Here is an 18029-nt window from a genome sequence, read left to right as displayed (position 1 = left end):
TTCAAGCGCAATAGCCCTTATTCGACCCGATGTGTAGCCGGGCTTTCTGCATCTGATTTCACATCATTAAAAAAATGTGGAAAAGCCATGATCATCAATTTGGTCAGGGTCCTAGAAGTGGCTAGTTAGCTGTCTGAGGCCTCCTGGTTCTTAATTAGGACCAAGGGCCTTTGAGCCTCACTCTGCATGTGCAAGTCAGTATCTAGAGCCCCTCTGACCCTCAACGGAGGTCCCGAGAGGTGCCCAAGTCTGGGCCTCTGCCTCAGCCACCAGCTTCAGTCAGAATCTTCGCAAGGCGCCAGGGATTGCGAGCCACAGTGACCCCTGCTCCTCCCTGCACAGCCAGCTGCAGCCTCTGTCCTCAGTGGGGGGTGGGGGTGGGGAGGGTGTCTCCTCCTTGCGCTGTCCCAGCTTCTCCTCCCCCCCACCAAATGGTATTTGCTTTCCATCCCCTTGACTTTTAAAGGGCTTCATTTTATACCTCTTTCTGTGTCACGTTCTACTTAGCATTTTCAGTTGTCCCTGTCTCTCACAGCCGCTTTGGAGGAGAAAAAAAAGGTCATTCCATAAATCTAACGTGTTATTAGCACGACGGCAGTGCCGATCGCTCTGACACTCCCCGGGCCGGGAAGGTAGAGCTAATTAGTCGGAAAACTTACTTTTCAGGCGTGAGTCATGGAAGCAGGTGTCAGGGGAGCCTTTAACAAGGCCCTCGCGTCTCGAATGATATTTCCACTCTGCATCACTGCCTGTATATTGTGATAGTGCACTGAGGTGCCCCCCCTCCCCGGGCCCCAGGGAGAGAGAGAGAGAGGTGCTCAGAGGCCCAGCATCCAATGTCAAAAACAGATGCCTTTCTACTTCCTGGCCCTCTTTTCGGTTTCCCTTCAGTTTTCATTCATTCAGTCATTCATTCAACCAACAAGTATTGATTGAGCACCTACTAGGTGCCAGGCCCTGTGCTGGGTGCTGGGGGTGAGCCATGTGGCTGAGTTTCTGCCAGCACAGCACTGGCCTCCGCCTGCTGGAAACGGACCATACGCGAGCAGCAGAGAAATTAATCAGGCAATTTGAGAGATTGATGAGTGGGTGAAAAAGATCAAGCAGGTTTGGAGGGAGAGTGGTGGTGGTGGAGGTGCTGGAGTGGACTCTTTAGGCATGTGGTCAGGGGAGTGATGGGAAGGAGCCAGCCACGCAGTGTTCTATGGGAAGGGCAGTCCCTGCAGAGGGATCACAGGTGTGAAGGCTCTGAGATGGCAATGGGCTAAGTCGGCCCTCGGCAAACTGTGGCTCGCGAGCCACATGCGGCTCTTTGGCCCCTTGAGTGTGGCTCTTCCATAAAATACCACGTGCGGGCGCGCACATACAGTGCGATTGAAACTTTGTGGCCCATGCGCAGCAGTCGTTATTTTGTGGAAGAGCCGGTATTTTATTCCCCACGTGATGACGGCCCGTGGTGGGTCTAGCGGGGCAGCCAGTGACCAGGTTTGCTTTAGAGCAGGGGTGGGCAAACTTTTTGACTCGAGGGCCACAATGGGTCGGAAAACTTACTTTTCAGGCGTGAGTCACGGAAGCAGGGGCCTCATCCTCCGGAAATTCTGTTTCCTTGTTACTAATGTTGTGGCCCCACCCCATAACAAAGAAACAGAATTTCCGGAGGACGAGGCCCAGAAATCAGGATTTTAACAAGATTCCCAGGTGATTCTAATGTGCAGCCACGGTTGAGAACCACTGCTTTAATTGCGTGTGATCCACGGTGAAGACAGACACGCGGCTGCGGCGGATTGTATAATTTTTCTCCAGGCACACCCGTAAAGCAGGTCTTTGCTGGGCGGGCTATTTACATGGCGGAAAGAACACGCCATCTCCTTATCGAGGGACACAGGCTGGAGGGCTGGGTCGGGCGGGGACGGTCACGCTGTGTGCTGGGACCAGCTCGGCTGGCTGAGAGGGCAGGGGCCCTTCTGGGATGTTGTGAACATCCTCCCGGGGGCGTGCACGGGGTCAGTCCCAGGCCAGGGCCACGTTCAGAATTGGCATGAGCCGTAGAAGGCGTCTGCAGTGATGGCGATAGCGTCAAGCCGCAGGCGGGGCTGGGGGTCCCGGGGGTGGCGGTGGTGGGCTCCAGGCTCAGTTCTTGTCTCTGGTGTCCGAGGAGGCACTTCCGAACAAGATGTCACTGTCCTGGGACAGGCCGCTCAGCTGCGACTTGGTTTTGATGAGGAACTGGGCCCTCCGGAACATCACCCGCTCCTGCTCCTGCTTGAGCTCCAGGTAGGAGCGGGAGAAGGTGTGGAAGATGGAGGTCACCGGGAAGGCCATGAGGAGGATGCCGCTAAGGATGCTGCTGAGCGCCACCACCTGGCCGGGCGTGCTCCTGGGTACCATGTCTCCATAGCCCACCGTTGTCATGGTGATGACCGCCCACCAGTAGCAGGCGGGGATGCTGGTGAACTCGGGGCTGTCGGCCATCTCGTTCTCGATGACGTAGAGGAGGGGGGCAAAGAGGGCGATGGCCACGCAGAGGAAGAGCAGCAGAAGCCCGAACTCCCGGGTGCAGCGGCGGGCGGTGAGCCCCAGCGTCTGCAGCCCCAGGGAGTGGCGGGCCAGGCGCATGACGTACAGGATGCGCAGCGCGCGCAGGACCCGCAGCGCCAGCCCCACCTTGTCCAGGTAGCTGTTGCCGGCGCCCGGCTTGCGGCGGCCGGAGGCCGCACCGTCCACCAGCAAGGTGATGTAGTAGGGCAGGATGGCCACCAGGTCGATCAGGGTCAGCGGGCTCCGCAGGAAGGCGAACTTGCTGGGCGCCTGGATGAACCGCAGGAGGAACTCGAGCGAGAACCAGCCCACACACACCGACTCCACGATGAAGACGTTGTGGCACATCTGGGAGCACTGGCCCTGGGGGAGGGGAGAGGCCCGGGAGAGTCAGCGGTCCCACCAGGAGGAGGACGGAGTTTGGCCCTGGGCAGGGCGCTGTGCTACCTGGATGACCCCCCGCCGGCCCTTGCCCGTGTCATACGGCCCTGGGGCCTCTGCCTAGTTATGCGCACCTCCTGGGCGATCGCTAGGGCTTGAGGTGTCATCTCGATGCTGACCATCTCTCTCTCTTTAGCCCAGACCTCGCCCCTGAACTTCAGAGCCCAGATGGGCTGGGCTGCCTCCTTGATGTCACCTCTCGGTGTTTGATGGGAGTCACAAACTCCTCATGTCCCAATCCAGCTCCTGATTGTTTTAAACATTTATTTTTGGGGAAGTATAATTAACATGTAAGTTTAAGGTGTCCATGTGCTGACTGATGCATCTACACATTGCAACATGGTTACTGCCATAGAGCGGACACCTCTGTCATGCCACACAATTATCATTTCTTTTTTTGTGGTGAGAACAATTACGATCTAGTTTCTTTGTAGAGCTGTACACTTGAAACCTGTGTAATTTGTTAACAAATGTCACCCCTGTAAATTCAATAAAAATTAAAAAGGATCTAGTTTCTTTGGGCTCCTGCTTTCACCAGCCTGCCTGTCGTTCCCCCGATTAGCAAACAGCGATTCCACCTTTCCCATTTTGCTCAGGACAGGAGACTTAGCCTTGTCCTGACACCTCCCATGTCATCCTCAGGAAATCCCGTCGGCTCTTTATTTAAAATGATTCCAGAATCTAACCACTTCTCAGCATGTCCACGGCCCCAACCCTCGTCTAGCCACCATCCTCTCTCACCTGGACAGGGTGGGCACCCCCTCCCTGGGCTCCCTTGGCCTACAATCCATTTAGCACACATAGCCAGAGGGACCCTGAGCCCAGGAGTCAGATCCTGGCCCTCCTGGGTCCGCAGCCCCCATGACTCAGAGGGACAGTGCACGTCTCCCAGGACACACGTGGCAGCTGCCACCCCGCGCTTCCTCGCCCTTGCCCGCCTCACTCACCTGCTCCCGCCTCGCGGGTCTCCTCACTGCCCCTCCGCCAGCCCAGACTCACCCCCCAGCAGGATTCCTCTTCCCCAGACACCCACATGGCTCTGCCCTCCTGCCTCCAGCTCTTTGCTTCAATATCACCTTCCCAGGGAGGCCTTGGTGACCCCTTGTTTAAAAATCACCCTCTCCCTTTGTCCTATACCCGGTTCCCCTTATCCCGCTCCATTTAGTCATCGTGCTTACCATCTTTGAATATGCCTTTAAGTTACTTATTTATCATGTTTATTGTCTGTCTCTGCCCCCTCCTCTCTGTCCCAACAGACTGTAACCCCAAGGATGGGGCAGTTTGTCCACTTGAAAAGGCCCGGCGCGCTGCAGGTGAGCAGCTCATATGTTACCTGCTGGACGGAAGAGCACTGGAATGGCGTTCGGACGGGGGGAGGGGGGCAACTCAAGGCCAGGCGGGCAGAGGAAATGGGGGAGCTGAGCCATTTGGGGTGGAGGCTGCCGGAGAGCATGGCCATCACGTCCACCCCTTGATCGCTGCCCTGAGCCACTAATTCAGGCTTGAGACAGCCTCATCGGAGAAAGGCTGGAAATCTGGAGTTTTCCATGAAACCTCCTGGATTTTAAATGTTGTGATAAGTCAGCACAAGGAAAACACTCCATCGGCCTCTCACATACACCTGCGTGCTGCTGCCTTTGGCAGGCGGGCTGCCAGCTGGTCTCTCTGGAATATGACTGGATGGTGGTGACCTCAAGTTCAAAGGGGCCTTTTGGCAGAGAGGAAGGCACTGATGGCTGTAGCCTGGGGCACCCTGTGGTCCCTGGGCACAGCTGGGCTCTGCGAGTCCTGCTCTAATAGCTCTCTCTCTAGAAATACGTTGGAGCAGTGGTTCTCAACCTTGGCTGCACATTAGAATCACCTGGGAATCTACTTAAAATCCTGATTTCTGGGCCCCATCCTCTGGAAATTCTGTGTTTTTGTTATGGGGTGGGGCCACAACATTAGTAACAAAGAAACAGAATTTCCGGAGGATGAGGCCCAGAAATCAGGATTTTAACAAGATTCCCAGGTGATTCTAATGTGCAGCCCAAGGCTGAAAACCACTGCGTTAGAGGCTGGAGAGATGAACTCATACTTGGGGGCTCTGAGGTCTCAGACTCCTTGCTCTCACATGTATGGTCACAGGGGTGTCACTGTCCTCCCTCCATTGGCCTTGAAGCTCCTTGAGGCTGGAAGATGGGTCCTGGCCACCCTGCCTCCCTGTGGTGCCTGAATACATAGACATACAAATGGTCCTCAAGGAGGAACTGAAGCAGTGAGCCCCACTGCTCCCCAAATGAAGTCAGAGAATAGTACTGTCACTGAATCATGAGAAAGGCTAAGTACTACTTTTTAAAAAGCAAGTTTCAGAAGTTGAATAAAACAGTGGCTTCATTAGTATTTTCCTGATGAAATCAGGGTCACATATGTTGGAGCTGAAATAAAATCTATACTAATCTAAGTACACCTACTTCCAGACAGGTCTCAAATGATGAGCATTTTCTCTGCCTTTTTTTTTTTTTGGTAGGTGAGGAAACTGAGGCACAGAGAGGTGCAGTAACCTGCCTACAGATACACAACCAGAGTGGAGGAAATCAGATGTAAATTTAGGCCGTCTGGCTCCTGTCCTGCCCTCTTCATCAGTACCCCTTATGCCTATCCATAGTTAATTTTACGGGGTGAGTGCTGTTGTTGCAACACTTGTTTTTAAAATTCAACGTATATAGCCCTGGCTGGTGTGGCTCAGTTGGCCGGGTGTCGTCCTGCGCACTGAAAGGTTGTCAGTGTGCTTCTGGGTCAGGGCACCTGCCTGGGTTGTGGGCTGGATTCTTGGTTGGTGTGTAAGTGTGTGTGTGTGTGTGTGTGTGTGTGTGTGTGTGTGTGCAGGAGGCAGCTGATTGATGTTTAACACTCACATCGATGTTTCTCTCTCTCTCTCCCTCTCCCTTCCTCTTTCTCTAGAGAATAAAGAACTAATAAAATAAAATTCAATATATAAAGAAGTGCCAGATATCCTCTGTGGGTTATAAATGCAAAAGTATTGCTACTTCTTCCATAATGCATGCATGTGGAAAACCTCACATGGTGAGTAGTTCTAGTTCTCCATCAGGGTACACAGCCAGTGCTCAACAAATGCTGGCTGGCCTGATATTTGGATTAAGTTCATACTGCCAAACCTACTTCTCCAATGCCTATACAATTTATACCTGTCTAAACCTTTCTGTCTGTCTTGAAACTTACACCCAGAAACCCTATGTGTGGGGGAAGGGGTCCTGACTCAAAGGCCCAAGGGACTCACGCAGAAGGAGGCTGAACTGGGGAGCAGATGCCCCGGGGACTCAGCTCCCACTGAGAGCGGCTGTGTGGGGTGGCAGACCAGCAGGCCCCATCATACAGATTTTTAACAGGAGCTGGGAGTTTGAATTTTTAAATGAAAAAATGCCTTACTTTTAAATGTTGGGGCCCTAGCCGGTTTGGCTCAGTGGATAGAGCATCAGTCTACGGACTGAAGGGTCCTGGGTTCGATTCCGGTCAAAGGCACATGCCTGGGTTGCGGGCTCGATCCCTAGTGTGGGGCGTGCAGGAGGCAGCCGATCAATGATTCTCTTTCATCATTAATGTTTCTATCTCTCCCTTCCTTCCCCTTCCTCTCTGAAATCAATAAAAATATGTATTAAAAATAAGTAAATGTTGGGGACCAAGTCAAAATTTTGGGGAGTGCAGCCCATGACCCACCTTTGTGGGCTATCTGAGGACTCAGGCTCCATGTGGAACCCATAGTTCCACATTTAAGAACACGGAATTTGGACTCGGTCAGACCTGGGTCTGGGCAAGCTGCTGGGCCTCAGTGTTCTCATGTGTCATGTGGCTGAGAGCACACCTGTACAGGGTACAGGGTACAGGGTACAGGGTCCAGGGATGCTGGAAGAGTCTCTGTCAGATTGGATGCAGGCAGGGCTGCAGCGGCCCCTGGCTCCCCTGCTAAGTGGTAGCCCTGAGAATGGAGCACGCCCTGTGCCAGCTTCTGGAGTAAACCCTCTACACGCAGTCACTTATTTAACACAAAGAAACGCTCACTATTTGAAGACATGCGCACACACGCATCCCTACCACAGAAGTTACATTTCTGGGATATTTTTATACAAGGGAACTCAGAAGGTTGAGAAAGGACTTAAGTCGGTGAAATAAATGATGATGTGTCATGTGCTTCAGGCCAAGCACATCATACATCATGCCATCCATTTATTCACTCATTCATTCATCCAACAGAGAGTGCTGGAGTGCCTTGTGGTGCTGGACACTGCTATACTATAAGACACTGGGGGCACAGGGCCTAGACCGGGACAGGTAGGGAGCCCTTATTTGAATGTGGAGGAGGATGACATACTGTCAGGAAGGAGGGAGGATAATCCTCAGCCAGCGCAGTCAGGGAAGGCCTCCTGGAGGAGGTGACACTGTGAAAGCTGTGGACTTTTGAGAGGAGGTGGCCTAGCAGACAGCTTTGTCTCCTGTCCTGAGTGACCGTCCCCTATGCAGCAAGTCTCCCTGCATACAGTTGTGGGTTCTTACCTGCTCCTCCTCCTCCCTCAAGCTGGGCAAGGTGCTGATGGAGAGATTGACAGCGGTGATGGTGACAAAGAGCACTGACAGGCAGGCAAACACCTTGCCTGGCAGCCCCGAGTGCGGCCTCTCCACCATGTCACGCAGCCTCCGCATGCAGTGGCCCCGGTGGCCATCACCCTCCGCCAGGCCTTCACTGTCCTGGCTGTCACTGTCCAGCGGGTCTTCCTCATCCTCCCGCTCTACCATCTCGGCAAACTCCTCCATCTTCTGCAGGTAGCGGCGTTTGCAGCAGCCGTCCAGGTGGTCCTCGGCGATGCCCCAGTACAGCAGCTCCTCCTGGAAGGACAGGGCACACATCTCACGCAGCAGCCGCAGCTTGCCCGCCCGCAGGAAGGTCAGGATGGTGCCGAAGGCCCCCGGGTTGCGGTCGAAGAAGAACTCGTTGCAGGTGACATCGTAGTCATCGCACACGTTGAGGATGTCGTCAAAGTTGGTGCAGGCCTTGAGCTGGCCCAGCCGCGTCATCGGGAACTCCTCGAGCGTGGTCCAGGGCAGTGAGTACTTGATGCCACCCACATTGATGATGATCCGCCTCCGGCGGTCCTCAGGCAGGCCAGCCTGGCGGGGCTCATCCTGAGGCCGCAGCCGCTGGGCCCGGCGGTAGAAGACGCCCTTGAGTGACTGACTCTGCGGGAAGAAAGCCGGGTGGGAGGAGGCGTCGGAGGTGCAGCTCAGGGCGCTGTAGTCGTAATCGGAATTGTCTCCTGGTAAGAGGGTCATTTTGAGTCTTCACATCCCTCTCTGGCCTGGGGGAAGAAGAGAGGAGAGACCCTCAGTGACTCCCGAGTCTCAGCTGACAATGCTGATCCTGTCATTATTTGCTGCTGTGGACTGAATTGTGTCCGCCAAATTCATAGGGAGAAGCCCTAACCCCAGTGGGACCATTTTCGAGGTGGGGCCTTGGGGCGGTGACTAGGTTTAGATGAGGCCATGGGGGTGGGGCCCTCATGATGGGATTAGTGCCCTTATAAGGAGCCCTGCCCCTCCACCCTGTGAGTGCCCAGTAAGGGGGCATCAGCTACAAGCCAGGAAGAGAGTCCTCATCAGAACCCCACCAGGCCGGTGGCCTGATCTCAGACTTCACCTCCCCTCCTCACCCCGAACTGTGAGCAATAAATGTCTGTTTGTGAGCCACCCAGTTCAGGTATTTGGTTACAGCAGCCCCAGTGGACAAAAACATTCACTTAAGAATGAAAATAGCAACGGCATCCTTCAGCATCCCTAAGTGTTACAGTTCCTCCACATCCGCCTCATTTATAGAAGTATGCTGAGAGCTGCTGTGTGCCAGGCACTGCTGTAGGCTCTGCGGATTCACAGCCGCACCCAGAATCAGACAGGGTCCCCGGCCCCTGGAGCTGGCGTCCCACTGGGCTGCCAGGCAACCTCTGTACTATTATTTACTTAAAACTTCCTTGTACATTAGCCCCAATTTTTTTTGCATTTATTTAGCTTGTAAAGGTAGTTTAGTGTAGACCAGTGGTTCTCAACGAGGGCCAATTTCTCCCCCAGGGGACACATGGCAATATCTGGAGGCATTTTTGACTGTCATGTCTGGTGGATGTTACTGGCATAGTGGATAGGGGCCAGAGATACTTCTAAAATCCCTACAGTGCACAGGCCAGGCCCCACAACAGAGAATTATCTGGTCCCCAAAGCCCATAGTGTCGAGGAGGAAAGGCGCTGGTGTGGTGGCTATGAGCATAGACTTGGAGCCTCATGGCCTGGGCAAGTTACTCAACCTTCATGTGTTCTAATGTCCTCATCTGAGAAATGGGTATAAACATATGACCTACTCCATAGAACTATCAAGACGATTCAATGAAGAGTACTTAATACAGTGCCTGGCACATAGTAGGTATGCAATGATTATTATTATTTGTATTTATCTTGGAGGGATATTGCTCTCATAAATGGGAAAAGTATATCATTTGCCACCAATAAGAGATAATGTCCAAAGAAATACAGTTATGATAACAGTGCCACATTCATTCACGTATCAGCAAACGTCCTCTTGAGGATACAGGAGTGAACAAAGACAGGCATGCTTGCTCCTCCAGGAAGCCTTCTTGGCTTTGCCAGCTAAATCGAGCTCCCTCTGCCCCCTTCATAGTGCATTTATCTCCACTGCACTTATCACCCATTTTTAGAATTATCTGTGTGCAAGCCTGGCTTCTTTATTAGGCTCCCTGCTCCCGGGGGGGGGGGGGGGGTGAGGATGGGGGGAGGGGAGAACTGTACTTGACTCATCTCTTAATCTCTGTGCCCAGCAGCATCGGAGCTCAAATAAGTGTTTGCTAAATGAGTACATTTCCTGCTGGAGAGGCCGACATGATGAGGGCACTTCTGAGAAACTGAGGTCAAAGTATGAGCTTATGTAGACTCCTTCCTTCCCGACCCTCCAAGCTAGAATGACATTGCTTATTCATCCATAGCTCCTGGGCTGAATTTGGTTCACAAATATTTTTCCTGGCTTGGAGAAGATTTTGAAAGATGAAAAATTTTATGTAAAAATTCATATTCTTGGTTTCTCTTGAAACCCAGACTATCTGGCAACATTTGGCCCAAATTCCAGCTGAGAGATGACTGTCCCCTTTAAGCAGGGCATGCATGCTGCCATCTGCCACAGCCCCCCACTCTCTGTTGCCTTCCTAACACCCCTCTACTTCCTGGCCCCTGTAGGCATTTGAGTTTGAGATCCTCAAATCATAGCAACAGAGGTTTCCAGAATTAAGCCAATCTATAGAAAAGTGGTGAGTGTAATCTATATATATAAGAGCCAGGCAACCAGAACTACCCAACCACCGGTCGCTATGACGCACACTGCCGAGGCCAACCGCCGGATGGGGCCCCAATTGGCCCCCCCCGACCTCCTGCCCCCAACCTCCTACAGCCCCTCCCCTCCCCCAGCTGCTGGCCCACCCCCAATTGCCCTATCAGGCTCGGGCGGGACCCCACCCCTGCACAAATTCGTGCACTGGGCCTTTAGTTGCTTTATAAAAGCACCATGCCTCCTCCAAACCTAGTCCCCATGGAAGCACGTGGCACCATCAAAATCCATCAATTCCACATGGAAACTCATTTCCAGTACCTGAGTGTCAATGTGTACCCTGAACGGACGGACACACACACACACACACACACACACACACACACACCTGTTCAGATGAGAAACAGTGTTTAATAGGAGTCAGGGTGGGGTTTGGGGAGGAGATCTTTCCTAACAGGAATCCTTCAAAAGTGATGGTTTCGTCACTCATTTACCTTTGGGGAAAGCTAGTTTCACAGATTGGGTTTGGAAAGACCAGGTTATACCTGTGCTTGAAATAAAAATGATTTGGTTTTAGAGTATTGAGAATGCTATTAACTTGACCTAAAATTGGAGTCCATCTCCTCAGGCAAAGCTGCCATAATTCCCCCCTCCCCCCCTCCCCCCACACACAAGAGTGACAGGCGTCCCCTTTAGGCACTTTACACCCCGGCCATCATCTTCAGCTCTGCTGCTGTCTTTGCCACCGAAGACAAGAGGAATCCGACATTCTGTTTGGCGAGAATGATGGAGAATGATGATGACGAGGCCAAGGAACATTCCTCTGGCCCTGCAAGCCCCGGAGGGCTCCTGTGAAACCCACACGGGGTGCTGTCACCCCCTCTGCTCTTGAGGAATTTCTTCTTCCCGCCCCCAGCGTCCCCTCCAGCGGGAAACTCCCCCAGCGCGTGTTAACTCCTTTCTTTCTCTCACCACGGGGGTCTGTTGTGAGTTACAGCCTCCGCGTCCTGTGTGAAAAGTTATCCTGTCTCAGCAGACGGTTCAGGATGGAGAAGAGGGAGAAGCAAACGTCATTCAGGCCACTCGTGCTCAGAGGGCCACACCTGGCATGTGCTAGCTGAGGAATGGGCACACCTCTCCTCGCTCCCAGTCCAATGGGTGTGGGGGGACGGCTCGACGTGCTCCAGGCTCTACAGTCCCCAGTGAAGGTCATAAACCCAACAGGCCGCCAAGTCCTGATTCTGGAAAGTAACGCCACTTCGCACCCAGCCTGACACCCTCACAGAAAACCCGGTCTTTTAAAAGTTCTCTGTGGTGTTGGGTCTGTCACTTCGAGAGCATGATGGACAACAGTGATTTTACCTCTGAGGGCCTATGGATTCCAGCTTGAGGGACAACTTGCTGACCACCCCAAGCTGGGGAAGCAGAGAGCCCACGGGCTCTGAAATCCGGAGACGCGGGTTCAAGGCCAGTCACTGTGACTCTGGGCAAGACATGTCTTGCCTCTGCGACTCAGTTTCCTCATCTGTAAAATGGGGATATGAATAGCTCCCGCCTCCTAGAGTTGTGGTGAAGACTAAAGCAAATGACACAGTGACATGATTGCCCCAATGCCGGACATGCAATGGACACCTGCTGTATTATTATAAGCTATGGGGGAGGGGGGAGGAGTCTGTCATCTCTCCTTCCACCAGCCAAGGGTGACTCTTTCCTTGACCTGATCCAGTGGGATTTGAACCCAGCGTTGTCTGAGCCTCAGAGCCCACTGCTGGGGGGATGTGGTCTGGGGCGCCTCTGGGAAAGCCACCAGGGAGGCGGAGGGAAATGAAGGAGGCTGCTGCCTTGTGACCCAGGAATCCCACTGTGGGTAGATTTCTCAGATCTGGGTTTACCGGGGTCTTGGCAGACACTGCGGTAATAAATTATTCGCACTCAAATCCTTGACTAAGGATCTACTTCTGGGGAATCAGATGTAAGAGAGGAACAAGGTACAAGAATGTGCACCCCATGTTGCCGGTCGTGCTAAGAGGTCCCCTCGTGTCCATCGGGGCGGGGTTGGGGGGATGGACAAGGGAGTCGTGGTAGATGCAGATGGTGGACCCCTGTAGGTGGCACAGGAATTGGAAGCAACAAACTAGATGTAGATTTAGCAACACGTTTAGGTCTTGGAAACATGGTGCCGAGTGGAAAAAGAAACAGAAGTTTATAGCACTATGCTATTTATGTAAATGAGCACACACACTATTACATATTTTACAAAGACTCATGTACATGCAGGGATCTATATCACCCACGGGGAGGGTGCCTGGAGGGAGGGAAAGGGGGACAAGCGTGGGGAATGGGGGCTGCAAGGAAGGGGCCAGCGAATAATATGGCCCAGCCCAGGCCCAGGATGAAGAGAGAAGTAGACAGAGTGTGGTTAACACAACCTTGGGCTTTAATCCAGGTAAAGAAAAAAAAAAAGAAAGAAAGAAAAAGAAAAATGGAAGAAGAGCAACCAAGCCACTGGGTTGTGACGGGCCTGACGCTCAGTGGAGATGCAGATGGCCCAGCCCCTCCCAGACCTTCCCCAGATGCTGGACGGGAGACCCAGGAGTGGGCATTTTGACCGGTTCCCTTAGAAAGCCTCACAAATGCTCGGGAGAGAGAGAGAGGGTGCCATGAACGCCTAGAGATCCCCCAGGGACTGGGGTGCAAGAGCTGCTCGGAGCTTTGGAGGGGAGCCTCTTGCCCAATCTCTCAGTGTCCTTGGGGTTCTGGAAGGCTCTGTGGGCCCTACATTTGGGGAGATTCACTAGAGATGTGGAAACCCTCTGGTTTGAGAGAAAAAACTGCATGGGGAACGGCCTGATCAACTCCCCGGTGTGAGCCAGCAGATCCACCGAGGCTCCCATGCGAGCTCTCCTGTCCTCTTGGGAGGAGGATGTTCACCAGCAATGCCTGAGGGCCGAGCACATGTTTCCAAAGACAAACGGGAATTCAAACCGTAAGCAGTTCTGAGTGGCAGCCCCACCATGAGGCCGCTCTGCGGCCAGGGTCTGACTTGGGCGGGGATGCACAGCTTGGTGGGGTAGGAGCAGGGAGCAGGAGGGGACCCCGTCCTTCCATCCTATGCTCATCCTTCGGACAGAGCTCTCTGTCTCTCTTCTAAGTGGGAGGGGGGCTGCAGACAGACAGACAGAGCGCACGCGCACGCTGAACAGTCATGGCACTATAACAGCAGCAATCTCAGCCTCCCTCAATCGCACACTAAGTGCCAGGCCCCTTGTAAGAGCCTTAATTCTGTGAGCCACGTCCTTCCCTCAGAGGCAGGTGGTCCCATTAACGCCCCCACTTTGCAGATGAGGAAACTGAGGCTTTGAGAAGTGGGAACTCAGGACCCTGATAATAAGTGATGAAGCCAAAATCAAACTAAGCCTGTGGGACTCCAAGCCAAATCTCTCTGACTCTGCATTTCCCTGCCTCCCCGGAGGCGTCCTGGGGTGCGAGCCAGAGGTCCTTTCCCATGGGGTGCATGTCTCCACCACCTGGGTCTCTCAGCTCTGTTTTCTTCAGACAAACTTTCGGATGGTCTCTAGGGATGCGGAGAAGCAGGCGGTGGCTCCTGGCCGGGGGAAACATCTTTATTCCTGTTGTGCACTTGGCAAAGGAGCAGAGGAAGGAATCAACAAAATGCCTGCGTTTGTCAGATTCCGAGTGGCCATTTTGGCTTCTGGGCAGAAGCCCTCCTGTGGCACCAGCCAGGCACGAGGGTGGGGTCTCTGGCTCACCATCTGTAACAGACACTGGTGAGACACGCCCCTATGGTGGGCAGAATAGTGGTCCCCCAAAGATGTCCACATCCTCATCCCCGGAACCTGGGGCTATGTTACCTTACGCGTCAAGAGATTTTGCTGGTGTGATTCAATGCAGGATCTGGAGATGGGGAGAAGATCAGATGGTTTGGGTCGTCTGTGGGCCCTGTGTACTCACAGGGGTCTTTGTAAGAGGGAGGGAGGAGGGTCCGGGTCAGAATGTGATGACGGAAGCAGAGGTTGGAGTGATGCGGGGCAGGGGCCAAGGATGCAGGCAGCTTCTAGAAGCTGGAAAAGGCAAAGAAATGGATCCTCCCCAGAAGGAGCACAGCCCTGCCAGCCCCTTGAAGCTCAGAGACCCACTTTGAACTTCTGATCTCCAAACACTGGAAGACAATACATCTGTGTTGCTTTAAGCCACGAAATGGGTGGTAATCTGTGACGGTCACTAACTAACACAGCCTCCAAGGCAACTTCTTAAAAGAAAAGCGTTTCTTCCCCGAGCTCCTGAGGTTCCTTCTCACACCACACCTCCCAACCTGTGTCCTTCCCGCATCCCAAGCAGGTGTCCGGGGGCCCATGGCTCTCTCCACACTGCCCTTCCCCTGCCAGGGCGGCTTCCTCGGCCAGGGTGAGGGCTCCTGGCTGGGATGACTCAGACTTGGGGGATGCCGCATTAATCTCCAATTAAAACGTGAATCAAAATGGGTCCAGCCATTAGCCTGGCCCAGGTCCTGGCATGTCGAATCTCTCCGAGAGACGCTGTACCCACGGGGAGAGCTTTCCTAGCTGCCTGCTGTCCATCCTCATCGTAATCCAACCAGGCTGAACCTCGGCCGGCTTCTTTTGAGCTGGGGCCCAAGTTCCTGGGAGGGGGGTATATTTTCTGGGAGCTGGGCTCTTCCCTCTACCCCCCACCTACCCCCACATGAGTACGTGTGCCAGAGTCACCTGCCCCCCTCACCCCCCACACCCAGAAAAAGAGACAGAAAAAGAGCCCTCTAGAGCCTCCTCACTCAGCTGCTGCAAAATACCACCAAATGCACATTTGCCTTCCACCAGGAGGTGTTTCGGGGTGCGAGCCAGAAGGCCCTTTCTATTTGTCTCCTTGCTGGGTGAAATTTGGGAACACAGGCTTAAGCAAGGGAGCAGGCTTGGGGATGCAGCGGAGACCTTGGGACAGCAGGAAGGAGCCACCTGCTTGAATCACTCCTCAGTTCTTCTTCCTCAGCGAGGGTGATGGCTGCAGTCTGTGGGGTAAGCCGGGGTGGGGAGGTGAGGAAGGGAGGAGGGACAGCATGGAGGTGCCTGCCTGCCCGGGAGGCGTGAGGCGCTGGCGTGAGGGCCCGCAGAGCAGGGAAAATCCGAGGCACAGCTCAGATCCTATCTGTAGCACGTTCACTCTGTGCTCTGATTTTGTTAATCAAACACAGCCGGCTCTATAATAAAAATGGCCAACAGTGATTGAGTGCTTGCAGCTAGACCTTCTTGCCTCTCCCTTTCTGTTAATTCTACTTGGAGTGGCCCTTCCAGTCGCCATTTCCCACTCAGGGACTCCATTTCTGGGTTTAATGAGTCAACCAAGAGTGGCTTCCCAGACCTCTATATCTTTCGACAACGGGAAATGTTGACTCTTCATCACATACAAGAAAAGGGATGTGGAGAAAGGCTGGCCCAGTAGTCAAGACACCCTGCAGGGTCCAGAGGGTTAATCCCTTGAATCTCAGGACACAGGTCTCTGTTCTCTTCCCGGGGCAACTCCCTCACCTCTCGCCAGAGCCCAGTTGTGTGCCTGGTGCAGAGAATTCAAGGTGGCGGTGGGACCCCAGGCGGCTCCAGGGCAGCCTGGTTCTCAAGCCTCCAGGCAGGAATCGAGGCTGTCTTGTTTCCAGCACATTCATGGTTCCCCGTGGGCTTGGAATGTGTCCCACAACAGACATCTTCCTGCTGGAGAGGGCTGGGCTAGGGAATGGCTGCTGAGGGCCATCCCCAGGGGCCATCCTGCCCAAGTTTCCAACACCTGCCCCCTCAGCAGGTGCTCTGCAGAGCTCCCAGGAAGAGGGCATAGGGGTCAAGCTCAGGTCCAGCACAGCCTGAGAAGTCCAGACCCTGGCCATGCGCCCCTCCCCTGGCCCGGCAGTGGGGCTGGTCTCCAGCAGGGAGAAACCTTCCCTGGGGAGGCTGCCCATAGTGGCTCTGACTGCAGTAACGTGTGTGGGTATCAAACACGCCCTGTGACAAACCTCTGCTCAGATTCACAGAGGCAGGAGCCTCCCCCTATCCCTCCCAGTGTGCAATGAATCAGCTCCCGCTCCCTCCTCTCACTCCCCCTGAACTTATCTCGAGGTGTCAGCAAAGGTGGGCGGGCGGGGGGGGGGGGTATCTCTGGGTCTGTCTCATCCACCTGGGTGACTTAGGTGCCTGGCACCCTGCAAGTGCATAAGAATAGCAAGTGTTTAAGAAAATGCCTGCTGAATGGACAGCTAACTCACGGGCCTCATGGGTGGGAGCCTGCCTTCCTCTGTAATGTTAGGTCAGTGTTCCTCACCCCTCCTCCTCACTCCCACCCGCCCCTAAGGAGCCTCTGAAAGACCCTTCCTTCTACCCTAGAACCTGTTCCAGACTGCCTTCTCCCCTGGGGAATGAACACACTCCATGGCCACGGAAGGGCCCTTCTACAACGTGTCCAGTGACTTTCTGCCCTACACACGGGGGCTGCTGGGACAGCCACCCCACAGGCTGGGGGCTCTTCAAGGGAGGGCTGGGTCTTAATTCTCTTTAGCTGTCAGCTGCCCTCCGCCCTATCCGTCCCCACCCCATCCTTCTCCTTGCATGTTCTCTCCCCAGCGCTGGCCTCAGTAACTGTTAAATGAATGAAATAATAGTTGCTAAGTCTTGGCAGGGTGAGCTGTGCATAGTAGGTGCTCAGCCAATCTTTGTCCAATCCACGAATGAGTGAATGAACTTTTCTCCCTTCCTTTCTCACTCCAAAGCTCCAATCCATCCAGGCTGAGCCCCTCCTGAGTAGGGGGACCCTGAGGCTGAGGCGGTGACCACCCACCTTCTCTATCAGGTGAAGGGTTGTCTGGGAACCCCCATGGCCTAGCACACAGTAGGCACTCGTTAGAAGCTTGCCGAGTTAATGAATGACTCAATGAAGCCCACTGGTGGGAAGCCCCATTCCCTGCCTAGGGATGGAGTGAATGAGCGAGTGACAGTCGCCCCATCCACCTCCCCCAACACTCCCTCCTCCCAGGATCCGCAAGGCGGTGAGACACCTCCGCCTCCTCTAGGATCATCTCCCCCCCTCACCCCCCCCCCCCCACCAAGTCACCGCCGTGGAGAAGGTCCCGCACTTCGCACCCTGGTGACCCCCCTCGGGAAAAACACCAGCTGGTCGCGCACCGTGACCGTGGCGAGCGCGCTCCACGCCCTGCCCCCCGCAGGTGCACCTAGATCCTCCGTCGCCCCAGGCACCCTCCCCGGCAGGTTTTGGGGTCGGCGCCGAGGAGCCCCGAACGATCCCCGAGTTTGCAGGCGCGGGGGCCGGTCGGGACTCGGTGGCGCCTGGCGAGGCTGCGGCGCGCAAAGTTCCCACCTCAAGTTGCCGTCGCGGCGTCCCCGCCTCGGAGTTGGCCGGGCCGCGGCTCTGTCCCCCGGGCTGCCCGCGGGTCCCGGGCGAGAACCCCGGCGGCACGGGGCCGGTGGCCTCCCGGGACTCCCCTGCCGTCTCCTGGAGCCGCAGGCAAGCGCCGGCTCCCGGGCCCGGCTCAGCTCCGCACTCGGACCCAGGGCCGCCCGCTCTGCCTCGCCGTCCCCGCCGGGCTCCGTGTGCGCCGGGAGCACAGCACCGCGCGGCCGCCGCCGAGGGAGGGAGCGGGGCG

The 18029-nt window shown here is 54.7% G+C and overlaps 1 protein-coding gene across 1 annotated transcript; it reads right to left on the bottom strand.

Annotated features, from left to right (window-relative positions):
- Window positions 1–1611: 1611 nt before the first annotated feature.
- KCNG1 (potassium voltage-gated channel modifier subfamily G member 1) lies at window positions 1612–18029 on the bottom strand. Its single transcript, XM_059705294.1, has 3 exons — window positions 17744–18029; window positions 7531–8330; window positions 1612–2901 (listed from the first exon to the last, which is right to left on the bottom strand). Exons 2-3 carry the CDS (start codon window positions 8302–8304, stop codon window positions 2131–2133), a joined length of 1545 nt encoding a protein of 514 aa, XP_059561277.1. The 5' UTR covers window positions 8305–8330; window positions 17744–18029; the 3' UTR covers window positions 1612–2130.

This window comes from Myotis daubentonii, chromosome 8 (genome assembly GCF_963259705.1).
Source record: "Myotis daubentonii chromosome 8, mMyoDau2.1, whole genome shotgun sequence".
In the NCBI taxonomy this organism is placed as follows: Eukaryota; Metazoa; Chordata; class Mammalia; order Chiroptera; family Vespertilionidae; genus Myotis; species Myotis daubentonii.
The sequence above is the reverse complement of the archived record's forward strand: the minus strand, read 5'-3'. Positions and strand labels throughout refer to the sequence as shown.